General features: G+C 42.9%; 1 protein-coding gene across 2 annotated transcripts in view; it reads left to right on the top strand.

Moving 5' to 3' along the window:
• Nucleotides 1-16,787, top strand: part of LOC139458198 (glucose-6-phosphate exchanger SLC37A2-like) — a 62,362-nt gene that overhangs the window by 21,863 nt on the left and 23,712 nt on the right. For both annotated transcript variants that reach the window (XM_071239546.1, XM_071239545.1), the window contains exons 2-5: nucleotides 1,755-1,836; nucleotides 1,987-2,077; nucleotides 9,995-10,073; nucleotides 15,052-15,187. In XM_071239546.1, coding sequence (XP_071095647.1) covers nucleotides 1,755-1,836; nucleotides 1,987-2,077; nucleotides 9,995-10,073; nucleotides 15,052-15,187 — 388 coding nt within the window. The remainder of the gene's footprint in view (nucleotides 1-1,754; nucleotides 1,837-1,986; nucleotides 2,078-9,994; nucleotides 10,074-15,051; nucleotides 15,188-16,787) is intronic.

A 16,787-nucleotide genomic window follows, 5' to 3' on the forward strand; every position in this document is an offset into this window, starting at 1 on the left:
ATGCAATGTTGCAAGTATGCAAATTGATGTTTCGATTGAGAACTTTTGACGATTGAATGAACTACCGTGTAGGTTTTTTATTGACATTTTTAGGTACGGTAGATCATTTTTTCAAGCAATACAACATTGTTGATTTTTGTAGGTGAAAATGAGAGTGTCAATATGGACAAAACTTTTGCAAGATATACAAGATCGCTTATTTGAACATTGATGCGATATCTACGACAACTATGCAAGAATATCACGGCATCGCGGCCTAAGTCAATCCCTGATACTCCTTTAAACGGTAATCCCCAATAACATGTTCAAAATATTCTATAGCAATGGAAGTATAGGTGGCTTCACACAAGTAACTGAAGTTGGGTGATTATATTTCCAAACCTAAGTTTGTTTGTGTGGACAGTTTGCACACTAGTTTGTGAAGTTCTATAATCTGTATAATGTCTGTATTCTCACCAATGTTTTGACCAACATTTTAGTGTTTTCAAACTCAATTGTGGTGTGTGAATCATTGTCAAACCAATGTTGGTGGCTTACAACCAATCAGATCACTTGATTGTAACTTACATCTATTACAAAATGGCGGTGACTTTTGAAAAATGTGAAGAGAATATGATTATCAAGAAGGTTAAAGTTTTCCCTTTAGAAATCGTGCACTATTAGCTGATAGCACTATGAAAGACCACCTCTGTGGTCTAGTAGACAGAGCATCTGCCACGGGAATGGAAGGTCAGTGGTACAATGTCCTGTTCACGTCATGCCAAAGGACTTGTTGTTACCCTTCCTAGTGAGCATGATTTAGGGGATAAAACAAGGACTTGTCAGCTCAGGGTCAGTAGTCTACACTGATACAAGCACAAATTGTATGTGAGCCTGTGTGATGAACACTGTGTTCTGTTTGTGTTGCAGATATCGCCTGTCCATCATTGTATGTGAGCCTGTATTATGAACACAGCGTGTTGTTTGTGTTGCAGATATCATCTGTCCATCATTGTATTTGTGCCTGTATGATGAACACAGCGTGTTGTTTGTGTTGCAGATATCATCTGTCCATCATTGTATTTGTGCCTGTATGATGAACACAGCGTGTTGTTTGTGTTGCAGATATCGCCTGTCCATCATTGTATGTGAGCCTGTATGATGAACACAGCGTGTTGTTTGTGTTGCAGATATCACCTGTCCATCACTGTATTTGTGCCTGTATGATGAACACAGCGTGTTGTTTGTGTTGCAGATATCATCTGTCCATCATTGTATGTGAGCCTGTATGATGAACACAGCGTGTTGTTTGTGTTGCAGATATCACCTGTCCATCATTGTATGTGAGCCTGTATGATGAACACAGCGTGTTGTTTGTGTTGCAGATATCACCTGTCCATCATTGTATGTGAGCCTGTATGATGAACACAGCGTGTTGTTTGTGTTGCAGATATCGCCTGTCCATCATTGTATGTGAGCCTGTATGATGAACACAGCGTGTTGTTTGTGTTGCAGATATCATCTGTCCATCATTGTATGTGAGCCTGTATGATGAACACAGCGTGTTGTTTGTGTTGCAGATATCACCTGTCCATCATTGTATGTGAGCCTGTATGATGAACACAGCGTGTTGTTTGTGTTGCAGATATCGCCTGTCCATCATTGTATTTGAGCCTGTATAATGAACACAGTGTGTTGTGTGTGTTGCAGATATCACCTGTCCATCATTGTATGTGAGCCTGTATGATGAACACTGTTTGTTGTTTGTGTTGCAGATACCGCGTGTTCATCATTGTGTTTACCTTCTTCTGTTATACCTGCTACCATCTGTCTCGGAAACCAATCAGCGTTGTCAAGGTAACAACATGTGCATTGAATATTGATTAAAAGTGAAAAAGGAAAACGAAAATATATCAAACACCACTAATGTCAAATACTGTCAAAGTTCCTGTGCTCTTTGTGCTAAATTTTATCTGATAAAAATATAACCTTTTCCTTCATTTTCAGAGTGTATTTCATCGTAACTGTAGCCGCTTGCTATTTCCATCTAATGAGAACGTTACGAATATCGAGACATGGTGTGATTGGGCTCCCTTCGGTAAGGAACAAACAGTGTCTCAGTCTCATTCTACCATGACATTCAGGAATGATTGATTCTGATTGGTTAAAAAGAGTTTCCTTTTTGCTACGGAAACCCCTTTCAAATATATTAAGCCTTTTCACACCAAAAACGTGTTTAGGAATACATCAATAGCCTACACATCGTTTCATAAAAAAATGGTTGCCGATCGATCACCCCCATAGGAACTGTAAAACGTATGTTTATTTCCTCTATTACATGCTGGGTCTCTAATACAAGCCTGGTCTCTAATACACGCTGAGTCAAGGGCTATCGCAAAATTCATAGACAGCCTAACGCCTATTGGAGGAAATACGGTTATTTGATATCGTATCTTTTTGGCATTCTTTGTCTCAACCCTGACTGCTACTTTGATGACATTACAAGATTTAATGAAGGCGTATGTTTTGCATACAATCGAAATGTTTTTGAAACTGTGAGGGACTATGGCGACCAGAATCAGAACCATCTATTTCCTCATGGAAACAACCGACAATGACAGTAAAATAAAACATTATAAAACATGTTTGAAGAAACAGGTGATTTGACAACATGGTGGTTACAAACCTTTTTGTGATCGCTATTTATTGCCATCTCCCCTCACCACCACCGTAAGGATTTGGCAGGAGAGGATTTGAAAGTCCATCAGAAAGAACTCCTAGATTCTCTAGCTTCCCTCGAAAGGCCAAAACAATGTCCAGACATAACTGAAGTCAAGCACACTTCATCATAGCAACTTATCAAACTTGATGAGTTTCAGTTCAGGACAATTAAGAAAATCATACAAAAACCACAGACAGTTTCCTCGACAACTACGGTCACATTAATTTTCTTTCACAAGCTTGCGTTGAAACCGTGAAAACTTCAATATAACAGGTCAAATCATGCAGATTTCTCATGTCAAAATAGCTGACTTGTCTGCAGCCGTAAAAGCATCTTGTCTGAAGCCTAAAAAGTGGCTGTTCAGTCCTACTCCAGTTCCATTGGTAATCACATTGTACCATCAGGCTCATTCCCCATAAATCCTACAGGTTAATGTTGAACCACATCATAGATCAGGGTTGTCATCTTGTTTCATAATCTGTCAGCTGCGGCACAGAAAATGTAAATATTGGCAGCAACATTGACAGTTTTGAAGTGTGAGTAACTGTGATGTAGGTCAAGTTCTGCCACATCCGAGTTCGGGATGGAGAGGCGTTTATTTTTTTTTTATTTTTTTTTTTGCGGGTAATTGCTAACTAACTAAAAAGACTTACAAATGCCAAATGAATAGTAGAATGTTAATTCATAAAGTTTGTTGTAGAAATATATTTGTTTCGCATTTTAACTATGCTCACTCACTATCTTTGGACTAAGTTTGGAGGTTTTTTTGTCAACTCCTTTTTGAAAAACTATGTGTTTTTTTGCACACTTATTTTGAACTACTCACGACTATGGTGTTTTTAATCTTGGACTTTTGTAATATTTGTGACATATATAACTACCTGTGACCACTTTTCGGAATGTTCTAAGATTGCAGAGCTTTGTACCGTGTGTTGTTATGCTTTGCAAGAGAGCACCGTTTTCAATGCGTTGCCGTCATGGTAGAATGGCGAAAGCGCTCGGTTCCAAACTAAAATAAGTGGTATCTACTCTACAGTGGGACTACATCAAATTTCAGAACACAGAATGTCGAACAGGTCCACAATACCCCAGAAATTAGGATCTGGTTGTTACGATGTTTGTTTCATCCAGTCTTCCAAATCTAGCTGTTATTTTGCTGCCATAACTCAGAACAAAACATTCACTCTCACATCTCATTGTCGGGTGATGATATCAGAGATGTGCCATTCAGGTTGATAACAGCTGAGTGTTATCACGGGCAGATGTAATGTTTTGATATTCTGATAAGCGGGCATTTTCCCTTATGACCTAAGGGTCAATATGAGTCGTAGCAGATATGTCGCATGGTTGTGATCACAAGCTCATCCTTCCTAATCTATCTGATGTGGTGTAGCAGGTGCCCTATGTCAGATACCGGCTGTCCATGAACTGCTCATCTTCAGATTGTCATACTGAATGGCTGATGCTATTGTCACTTGTCCAAGAAAGCTGAAACTTGTTGCTTCACGCTGTATATTTCGAAAAGTGTACCAAACTCAATAAGTGATTAAGCAGGCCTCAAAGTTTGAATTTTTACCAAGTAGCCATATGGCTACAGGCATTTTTTTCCCAGTAGCCAGTGGTAAAGTCAAGAAGTCAAGCCAATATTGTAGGCAGCCAAAAGAATTTTAGAATTATCTTTTAACAAATAGCTACTGGTATTTTGACATGTACAAGTCATAGCACTAGTCTTGGAATTGTATATCAGTGGAAACTGTACTGGATTTTTGTTATATGTGACTCAAACAATGATGCAATTTATGTTACTAGATTATTTAGGTATATCCTTGCTTATCCAATGAGCATTGTCAACTGAAATAAGATACTAATTACATTAATATTTATGTATTTCTGTTCATTGTCGACTTTAGCAGGACTTATATGCAAGTACAATTATTAGGAGACATGTTTACCACTTTTAGCTCTTATTTATTTTCTTCTTCAAATGTGAAGCAATAGAATTTAGTTGCCACAAGATATTTTCAAGGTAGTCATTTGGCTATCTCTTTATTTTAGACAGTAGACAAATTGAAATTTAGGTCGAATTGGCGACCGTTTTAGTCGCAACTTTGAGGCCTGGTTAAGTAGCATTGCATCAGTGACATAATACAAGAGTTTTTCATATATCAGCCATTGTGATATTTGACCACAACAAGTATGTCACTGTTGCACTGTACAAATCACAGATACATTTGTCATACTACATGGACTATTATATAGATAATAAGATACAAAGTTCAAAATGCATCTGAAGCACTTGGCTATCAAGTAGTTGAACCATTTGGTGTACCACATTCAGATACCCATTCTCCTGAAAAAGTAGTAAATTTCCAAGATGTCATATTTGAAATGTTTGAAACAAATAGATGTATGAAAACATACTTAGGAGTTCATGTCCTCACAAACATTGCAGTATCACACTTTCCTGACAATTGTAGTATTAACATCGATTTGTGAGGCATGTGGCATAAAATACATATTTTTTACGTATCCTGCATTACTCCTTAATGCATTCACTGATTACCTTTTAACAAAAGACGGAACTGCGTAACGGTGATGGTCCTGGGTGAAGAAATAAAACTGTTGTTCGTGGTCCCACTTTGGATGACCACCGCTGCTGTCCTGTGACCTTGATGACCCGAGGTCACCACTTCACATCACTGCCTGCCACACTACAGCATGGACGTGCACCAGCAGAGCTCTCGTTTTAGATAAATTTACACCTTCAGTTTTCGTCTACATTTCTAAAATTGATCTGAGACGGGTGGTGTATTCTTTTCATATTACTGTCACCATGTTGTGCAGATTTATATGATTTATTTAGGCCGTCACACGTTGTTTGTTCACTGCCATTTTGAATTGTGTTCCAATTGTTTGCGTGCCAAGGTAATCAAATTGTTTACAATTCTCAGCTATGTCTGTATAACATATTTATATTCATATTTAAATACTACTAGCTTTGGCGTTACATTGAGTTGGGTATATACAAATTATTAAATACACTTTCAACTCATTACAATATTTTTGCTTATAGATTAATTAAATTCTATGACAGTCTTCCAGTCCCGCTTCATCAAAAAATGAAAAAGTCTTTATTTGCGTAACTTATCCCTGCGCTTTGTATTAATTGTCGTGGAAAAAAATCTACCAAAGATCCTCATCCACCTCTTCTGGCAGGAACATGAATTTGTGCATTAAATTCTAAATGTGTCTCTTGTGTAAATCTCTCTCCCACCAGTTTTACAACTTATAGGCAGGTCACTCACAAACGTATTTTGCAGCAATCCTGTCGTGAGACTTGGAAGATGTCACAATCGCTGAATAGCGAGGGAAAGGGTTCGGTCATAACCACGCAACCATTGTCCTCGGCAGGTAATATGTCGGCCGTTACTGTCACTGCTGAAGTGCACGTTTCGCCAAAAACATCAAATCCAGAGGATTTTGTGAGTACCAGTATCATAACTGACCCTAATTTTCAGCCACCCGAGACATCTAGATCTGCTAGATTTGATGGGGGTAGCGCAAACCCAAGCCCCGTTCCAGCCAACCCCATTGGGCATTGCGTCTCAGAGACCTGCCCCAAGCGCAACCCCTGCCTACTACCCAAACGCATCTGCGATGACATTAGCCCCAGGCAACGCATGATCAGCTTAGCACTAAACCAACCTACACCTATGTATCAGACACCTGCTTCAGTTACATCTACGGCACAGGTCTTAGCACCTACTCTGGTGCCTTACGTATATGATACACCTATTGTGCTTCATAATACAGCACATTCATCGTTGAGTAGTGCCAGTATGCCTGCACATACTTCGACATCAATGCATGACTCCTATTCGCCAGGCAGATCATCTAAGCCCTCAGTCAGAGGTAGCACTACCCATCCCAGTAAAAGCCGTTCATCATCTAGACGCACACGTCAACATCGTTCTGATTCGTCCTTTAGTCCATTTTCAACAGCGTCAGATTGACCATATGAGAAATCACCTTAAAGCTGCGTAGGCAGAACTAACTGTCACATGTTGGCTTGGCTGTATAGCGCTATCTACTTGGCTGCTACATCAACCCTCGCACAGTGGTCCAACCTACTTATCAACCCTCACAGCAAATTGCCTCATCCAACACAAGACAGGTTTCGTGGTCGTCTTAAAAAGGCAGCAAAAGCTTAACGTCAGCTCATCGTCCCTCTACCAGAGGTCTATACAATGACAAACGGGGATCGTTTGGCAAGGCAAAAAGTCAAGGCCCTACAACTGCATCACCACAATTCCTAACTGAATACCTCCTATATCTGCATACCCAAAGACACTTGAAAGGTAGCACCATTACTATGTACTTAGTTGTACTTAAAGTGGTACTTTCGAGGTTTGTGAGGGCCCCCTTCGAGCCCCTCTATGCATTTTCATTTTATGACCTCACCCAGAAAACACAACCCAGATTCGCTTTGAGCATGGGACAAACGGAGCGGTACATCTGGAGTTGTGCAGGGATTTTATTGCAAAAAAGGAACTACCAGGCCAACCCTTCTCCATCCCACCAATATCGACTATTGTGGGAAGCGAAGATGAGGGGGAACTTCTACTATGCCCGATGCGGGCACTGCAAATTTTCATCCCCTGTTCAAAGAATAGGCGTGGTTCAAGGAAGCGGTTATTTATACCCGTTTCTTCTACGGCCACGACTGAAGTTCTATGGTTACTCACAGTCATCCTTCAGGCTTAATCATCACCAATCTGTATCCGCCAAGAGCAATTACTCCTCAGGATATCAGGGCACTAGCCTCTACCATGGCCTTACACAGCAATTGTTCTATTAAGCCAATCATGGAAGGATGTTTTTAGAGGTCCGACACAGTTTTCACCAGTCTTTATCGTGATGTGACTCTCAAAGACGTCAATGGTGAACAAAGTGTAGCCCAGCAGGTTACCAACCCCTGACGCAAATAATGAACTTGCCCAATACAGAACCATTCCATTTTCCTGTGTAGTCGCTCAGATTTCACCAGTGGAAGAATATTAGACAATCGGTTGTCTGCAAGGGCTCTATGACACAGTAAGTAAAGATTTAGCTGGTGAACTGGTTTTGTCTTTATTACTAAGGTGTATATGGAGCTACTCTTTAATTCCTAGGTTCGATTGTTTTCACATTAAAATAACCCGACCATAATGGTGTTTTTCTGAACTTTTCCTCTTCAAGGTTTATGGTGTCATACCTGAGGTGTGAATTATTGAGGTTTCTGTGTTTTGAGGGTTTTCCACCTCCAAACCATCCGATACAGATGTATTAAGGAGTAATGCAGGATAAGTAAAAAATTTAGTAAAATCTAAATATTTTCTACATTTGTATACTTATCCTGCATTACTACGTTTAAGGCCCCCCCCCCCCCCCCCCCCCCCGTCGCTGTAAGACTACATCAAAGTTAAAACCACAATTGGTGATTACCATGACGGCAACAACGCTTTGAAAACGGTGCTCTCTTGCAATGCATAACAGCACAGGATACAAAGGTCGGCAATCTTAGATCAATCCGAAAAGTGGTCACAGATAGTTATATTTGTAACAAATATTATCAAAGTTCAACATTAAAATACCCACAGTATTGGGTAGTTCAAAATAAGTGTGGAAAAAACATAAATTTTCAAAAAGAGGTTGACAAATAACCCACCAAACTTAGCCCAAAGATAGATGTTTTAATTTCCTCGCAACCTGCTGTGCACTGTTTGGACTCACCAAGTCATTTCTTGGAAATCGAACATGCCATTTCCATTATAGGGGTGAGAGGTTCTACATATAGTATTATAAAAGCTAAATGAATATATTTCTCCCCAAAACTTTATGAATTAACCTTCTGCTGTGCTATTTTTTTACATATGTAAGTGTTATTAGTTAGTTAGCAATTACCGCCAATAAATAATAAAAAAATCAAAATAAATGCCTCTCTTCCCCAAACATGGATGTGTCAGAACTTGACCTACATCACGGTTTCTCACACCTCACCGCTGTCAATGGCTGACAACGTTGTGTTTACATCTTCTGTGCCTGAGAGAAGTAGTTACACGAACCATGACAACCCTGATCTATGATGTGGTACAACATAAACCTGTAGATTTATTGGCAATGAGCCTGCTGGTACAATGTGATGACCAAAGGAAATGAGTATGACAGAACAGCTGCTTTTTAGGCTGCAGACGAGCCGGATATTTTGACACGAGGAATCTGCATGATTTGACCTGTCAATTTCAAGATTTCACGGATTCAAAGCACTGAGACATTTGTGGGCCAGAAATAGTGGTTTGTGTATGATTTTCTTAATTGTACGTGTTCTGAAATGAATTTCATCAAGTTTGATAAGTTGTTCCTTCAGCGATGTTGGGACATTGTTTTCGTGGCCTTTCGAAGGGAGGAGTGTTTTCTGATGGACTTTCAAATCCCCCCCTGCCAAATCAATATGGTTGTGGTTGACGGAGATGACAATGAATATCAATCACTAAAGGTTTGTTTCATTGTCAGTTGTTTCAATGACAAAATTGCCTGTTCCGAGTCTGTTAGCCATTGAACATGTCCCTAACAGTTTCATAAACATTTCATTTGTATGCAAAAGATATGCCTTCGTAAAGTCTTGTAATCTCATTATCGAAGCAGTCAGGCTTACATCACATCATTGCCATGACATCTGATATCAAACTTCCATATTTCCTCTTTTAGACGCAAGGCCGTCTATAAATTTTGCAAGCGCTGTTGACCCGGCGTGTATTAGAGACCCTGCATGTAATAGAGGAAATATCCATATGTTTTACAGTTCCTATGGGTGATTGTTCAGCAGCCATTTTTCAGGAATCGATATGTAGGTTATCAATGGTTTCTGAAGGGTTTTGTGAATTTCAAATAAAGCTTTATCAAAGCAGCCTGGATGTGTTCAGTGAAATGTAAAATCATCTGATCCTAACTGTGATGTAATCCGGATAATTGACAATGAACTGCTGCCAACCATACATACAACGTTTTCCCACACCACACATGTTACAGATGTAGAGATGCGTTTCAGTGATTTTTATCTCTTTAAGTTTGAACATAACTGACTGGCAATACCCTCACACAGTCTGAGAAAGTTGTATCCTGAGGGACGTACTGTACTGACTCAAATGCCTTTTGTCTTGACTGGACATATTTATGATTGCACCAGTTCATCAGACAGAAACTAGTATGTTGTGAGTTGTGGATCAGTCAGGAGCTTGTTCTTGTTGTTGACAGATCAGGACAACTATGAAGAACTGCTGGGAAGTTTGGACTATGCCTTCCTCTTCTCCTACGCCATCTGTATGTTTATGAGGTGAGTACCGCTGTAGCGTCAAACAGGAGGCCCCGTTCATCAGGTGAGTCCCGCTGTGATAGACTTGTAGCATCAGTCAGGAGGCCCCGTTCATCAGGTGAGTCCCGCTGTGATAGACTCGTAGCGTCAGTCAGTAGGCCCACGTTCATCAGGTGAGTCCCGCTGTGATAGACTTGTAGCATCAGTCAGGAGGCCCCGTTCATCAGGTGAGTCCGGCTGAGATAGACTTGTAGCATCAGTCAGGAGGCCCCGTTCATCAGGTGAGTCCACATACAGTGACTTGTAGCATCAGTCAGGAGGCCCTGTTCATCAGGTGTGTCCACATACAGTGACTCTTAGCGTCAGTCAGTAGGCCCACGTTCATCAGGTGAGTCCCGCTGTGATAGACGTGTAGCATCAGTCAGGAGGCCCCGTTCATCAGGTGAGTCCCGCTGTGATAGACTCGTAGCGTCAGTCAGTAGGCCCACGTTCATCAGGTGAGTCCCGCTGTGATAGACTTGTAGCATCAGTCAGGATGCCCCCGTTCATCAGGTGGTTCCCGCTGTGATAGACTTGTAGCATCAGTCAGGATGCCCCCATTCATCAGGTGAGTCCTGAAGACCTGATCCTGCTGTGATAGACTTGTAGCGTCAGCCTGAAGACCTGATCCCACTGTGATAGGCTTGTAGCATCAGCCTGAAGACCTGATCCCACTGTGATAGACTTGTAGCATCAGCCTGAATACCTGATCCCACTGTGATAGACTTGTAGCATCAGCCTGAAGACCTGATCCCGCTGTGATAGACTTGTAGCATCAGCCTGAAGACCTGATCCCACTGTGATAGACTTGTAGCATCAGCCTGAAGACCTGATCCCACTGTGATAGACTTGTAGCATCAGCCTGAAGACCTGATCCCACTGTGATAGACTTGTAGCATCAGCCTGAAGACCTGATCCCGCTGTGATAGACTTGTAGCATCAGCCTGAAGACCTGATCCCACTGTGATAGACTTGTAGCGTCAGCCTGAATACCTGATCCCACTGTGATAGACTTGTAGCATCAGCCTGAATACCTGATCCCACTGTGATAGACTTGTAGCATCAGCCTGAATACCTGATCCCACTGTGATAGACTTGTAGCGTCAGCCTGAATACCTGATCCCACTGTGATAGACTTGTAGCATCAGCCTGAAGACCTGATCCCACTGTGATAGACTTGTAGCATCAGCCTGAAGACCTGATCCCACTGTGATAGACTTGTAGCGTCAGCCTGAAGACCTGATCCCACTGTGATAGACTTGTAGCATCAGCCTGAATACCTGATCCCACTGTGATAGACTTGTAGCATCAGCCTGAAGACCTGATCCCACTGTGATAGACTTGTAGCATCAGCCTGAATACCTGATCCCGCTGTGATAGACTTGTAGCGTCAGCCTGAAGACCTGATCCCACTGTGATTGACTTGTAGCATCAGCCTGAAGACCTGATCCCACTGTGATAGACTTGTAGCATCAGCCTGAAGACCTGATCCCACTGTGATAGACTTGTAGCATCAGCCTGAAGACCTGATCCCACTGTGATAGACTTGTAGCATCAGCCTGAAGACCTGATCCCACTGTGATAGACTTGTAGCATCAGCCTGAAGACCTGATCCCACTGTGATAGACTTGTAGCGTCAGCCTGAAGACCTGATCCCACTGTGATAGACTTGTAGCATCAGCCTGAAGACCTGATCCCACTGTGATAGACTTGTAGCGTCAGCCTGAAGACCTGATCCCACTGTGATAGACTTGTAGCATCAGCCTGAATACCTGATCCCACTGTGATAGACTTGTAGCATCAGCCTGAATACCTGATCCCACTGTGATAGACTTGTAGCATCAGCCTGAAGACCTGATCCCACTGTGATAGACTTGTAGCATCAGCCTGAATACCTGATCCCACTGTGATAGACTTGTAGCATCAGCCTGAAGACCTGATCCCACTGTGATAGACTTGTAGCGTCAGCCTGAAGACCTGATCCCACTGTGATAGACTTGTAGCATCAGCCTGAATACCTGATCCCACTGTGATAGACTTGTAGCGTCAGCCTGAAGACCTGATCCCGCTGTGATAGACTTGTAGCGTCAGCCTGAAGACCTGATCCCGCTGTGATAGACTTGTAGCATCAGCCTGAATACCTGATCCCACTGTGATAGACTTGTAGCGTCAGCCTGAAGACCTGATCCCGCTGTGATAGACTTGTAGCGTCAGCCTGAAGACCTGATCCCGCTGTGATAGACTTGTAGCATCAGCCTGAATACCTGATCCCGCTGTGATAGACTTGTAGCATCAGCCTGAATACCTGATCCCACTGTGATAGACTTGTAGCATCAGCCTGAATACCTGATCCCGCTGTGATAGACTTGTAGCATCAGCCTGAAGACCTGATCCCACTGTGATAGACTTGTAGCATCAGCCTGAAGACCTGATCCCACTGTGATAGACTTGTAGCATCAGCCTGAAGACCTGATCCCACTGTGATAGACTTGTAGCATCAGCCTGAAGACCTGATCCCACTGTGATAGACTTGTAGCATCAGCCTGAAGACCTGATCCCACTGTGATAGACTTGTAGCATCAGCCTGAAGACCTGATCCCACTGTGATAGACTTGTAGCATCAGCCTGAAGACCTGATCCCACTGTGATAGACTTGTAGCGTCAGCCTGAAGACCTGATCCCACTGTGATAGACTTGTAGCATCAGCCTGAATACCTGATCCCACTGTGATAGACTTGTAGCATCAGCCTGAAGACCTGATCCCACTGTGATAGACTTGTAGCATCAGCCTGAATACCTGATCCCGCTGTGATAGACTTGTAGCGTCAGCCTGAAGACCTGATCCCACTGTGATTGACTTGTAGCATCAGCCTGAAGACCTGATCCCACTGTGATAGACTTGTAGCATCAGCCTGAAGACCTGATCCCACTGTGATAGACTTGTAGCATCAGCCTGAAGACCTGATCCCACTGTGATAGACTTGTAGCATCAGCCTGAAGACCTGATCCCACTGTGATAGACTTGTAGCGTCAGCCTGAAGACCTGATCCCACTGTGATAGACTTGTAGCATCAGCCTGAAGACCTGATCCCACTGTGATAGACTTGTAGCGTCAGCCTGAAGACCTGATCCCACTGTGATAGACTTGTAGCATCAGCCTGAATACCTGATCCCACTGTGATAGACTTGTAGCATCAGCCTGAATACCTGATCCCACTGTGATAGACTTGTAGCATCAGCCTGAAGACCTGATCCCACTGTGATAGACTTGTAGCATCAGCCTGAATACCTGATCCCACTGTGATAGACTTGTAGCATCAGCCTGAAGACCTGATCCCACTGTGATAGACTTGTAGCGTCAGCCTGAAGACCTGATCCCACTGTGATAGACTTGTAGCATCAGCCTGAATACCTGATCCCACTGTGATAGACTTGTAGCGTCAGCCTGAAGACCTGATCCCGCTGTGATAGACTTGTAGCGTCAGCCTGAAGACCTGATCCCGCTGTGATAGACTTGTAGCATCAGCCTGAATACCTGATCCCACTGTGATAGACTTGTAGCGTCAGCCTGAAGACCTGATCCCGCTGTGATAGACTTGTAGCATCAGCCTGAATACCTGATCCCGCTGTGATAGACTTGTAGCATCAGCCTGAATACCTGATCCCACTGTGATAGACTTGTAGCATCAGCCTGAATACCTGATCCCGCTGTGATAGACTTGTAGCATCAGCCTGAAGACCTGATCCCACTGTGATAGACTTGTAGCATCAGCCTGAAGACCTGATCCCACTGTGATAGACTTGTAGCATCAGCCTGAAGACCTGATCCCACTGTGATAGACTTGTAGCATCAGCCTGAAGACCTGATCCCACTGTGATAGACTTGTAGCATCAGCCTGAAGACCTGATCCCACTGTGATAGACTTGTAGCATCAGCCTGAATACCTGATCCCACTGTGATAGACTTGTAGCATCAGCCTGAATACCTGATCCCACTGTGATAGACTTGTAGCATCAGCCTGAATACCTGATCCCACTGTGATAGACTTGTGGCATCAGTCTGAATACCTGATCCCACTGTGATAGACTTGTAGCATCAGCCTGAAGACCTGATCCCACTGTGATAGACTTGTAGCATCAGCCTGAAGACCTGATCCCACTGTGATAGACTTGTAGCATCAGCCTGAAGACCTGATCCCACTGTGATAGACTTGTAGCATCAGCCTGAAGACCTGATCCCACTGTGATAGACTTGTAGCATCAGCCTGAATACCTGATCCCACTGTGATAGACTTGTAGCATCAGCCTGAATACCTGATCCCACTGTGATAGACTTGTAGCATCAGCCTGAATACCTGATCCCACTGTGATAGACTTGTAGCATCAGCCTGAAGACCTGATCCCACTGTGATAGACTTGTAGCATCAGCCTGAATACCTGATCCCACTGTGATAGACTTGTAGCATCAGCCTGAAGACCTGATCCCACTGTGATAGACTTGTAGCATCAGCCTGAATACCTGATCCCACTGTGATAGACTTGTAGCATCAGCCTGAATACCTGATCCCACTGTGATAGACTTGTAGCATCAGCCTGAATACCTGATCCCACTGTGATAGACTTGTAGCATCAGCCTGAATACCTGATCCCACTGTGATAGACTTGTAGCATCAGCCTGAATACCTGATCCCACTGTGATAGACTTGTAGCATCAGCCTGAATACCTGATCCCGCTGTGATAGACTTGTAGCATCAGCCTGAATACCTGATCCCACTGTGATAGACTTGTAGCATCAGCCTGAATACCTGATCCCACTGTGATAGACTTGTAGCATCAGCCTGAAGACCTGATCCCACTGTGATAGACTTGTAGCATCAGCCTGAATACCTGATCCCGCTGTTGTAGGACCAACAACGATGACAGTTGTATCTGTATCTAAAATCATGTTACATATTTCAGTGGCCATATTGCTGAGCGGGTGAACCTGCGGTACTTCCTGACAGTAGGCATGCTGGGAACTGGGTTTGCCACAGCCATGTTTGGTCTGGGGTATTTCTGGAACATACATTCGCTGGCCTACTACGTCATTGTTCAGGTATGTAACCCATAGGGGATCCATGTGATTATTGCCGCAAATATCTTTCTTGGCTCCAGTTTTAGACATTCATGGCACTGAGACTGCTTTGTTGAAAGGGGCAGGATGTCTTGGTTGTGTCAAGGGAAGACTGGTCACAGACATTTTCTGTGCCAAAATACTTCCTTCAAATTGCGGAGTGAGTCATTTTCCACTTGCTCATATCACTTCTCTGTATCAATAATGAACTGGTTTGAAATAAATGAGAATCAAATTGAAGATATTGCGTGTTTGACATTTGCAACTTCGAGGTAATATTTAGAAGTTCACAGGTATTATCTTGTCCTCAAATTCAAATCCTTGTTCATTCACAACAGAAGAAATACTGAGTAAAAACATAACATATGTATGTATGTAACAGACTATCAATGATGATTTGGGACTTTTAACTGTCTAAAGCTAGATTAGGAGATCAGTGCTTGTAGTGAGTTCCTGAAGAGATGAGAACACAGGTGTTTACCAGGTATGAGTAACAGCTCAGGTGTTTGCTGTGGTTTCTGTGGACCAACCAGATGGTGCAGCAAGGGTATGGGGTTTGTCAATTCTATTACTTGGCTTGTTTTTTATTTCAAGCTTAGTCAATTTATAGTTTTGTTTGTTTGTTGTCGCACTCGGCAATGTGACAGCTATACAGCGATGGTCTGTAAATAATCAAGGCTTGACCAGACAATCCAGTGACTTACATCATGAACATCAATCTACGCAATTGAGATACGATGACATGCATCAACGAAGTAAACAAGCCTGACCACCTGATCCTGTTAGTTGCCTCTTATGACAAGCATAGTCGCCTCTTACGGCAAGCATGGGTTGCTGAAGACCCAGATCTTCACGGGTTCATTTTATTGTGACTTATAACATGGGGGTCCCCAACAGGTGCTTCCCTAGCTGGTGTGAGTAGGGCCCCCTTCAGTACAGGACTTTGGTGCATTCATGCTGTGTTGTATGCAGCCAACATTGACCAGCTTCAGGGATTTACCTGGGTTTACAGACTCTCAGCATTAAATTGGGGGGATCCAAGCCATGACCATTGGGTCCCAGGCTGGCAGCACGTGGCACAACTCACTGGATTGCCGACATGTCACCGATGTCATATTTCAGACGGGGGCACGGGTGGTCCAGTCGTCTAAGGCGCCGCGATTCGCTGTGCAGAGTTGCGTCCCTTAGGCCTGCCATAAAACTATGATTGTGGGTTCGAATCCCGGTTCGCCCCGATTATGTTTCTAGGTTTGTCAGCACCATACCCGTGCTCGTGGGTTTCACCGAAGTGGTAAACGTCTGAGACCTGCATCACTTCTGGCTTTCCTCCCACATTAAGCTGACACGCCGCGATATAACTGGAATACTGTTAAAAGAGGCATTAAACCTAACTCACTCACTCACTCACTCATATTTCAGACCCCTAAAGCTTATAATGGATGCATGTGTTTTTTTCATTATGGTTTGAAGAAAATCTTGATTTCTTTTTATAGACTTACCGTATTCGACGTAATAAGCGCCCAGGGCGCTCTCAAAATTAGGAATAGGGGGCTCTTATTAGAATATTGTTTTGGTGGAAAAA

This window comes from Haliotis cracherodii, unplaced genomic scaffold (assembly GCF_022045235.1).
Source record: "Haliotis cracherodii isolate W230 unplaced genomic scaffold, xgHalCrac1.p SCAF_12, whole genome shotgun sequence".
NCBI classification, from domain to species: domain Eukaryota; kingdom Metazoa; phylum Mollusca; class Gastropoda; order Lepetellida; family Haliotidae; genus Haliotis; species Haliotis cracherodii.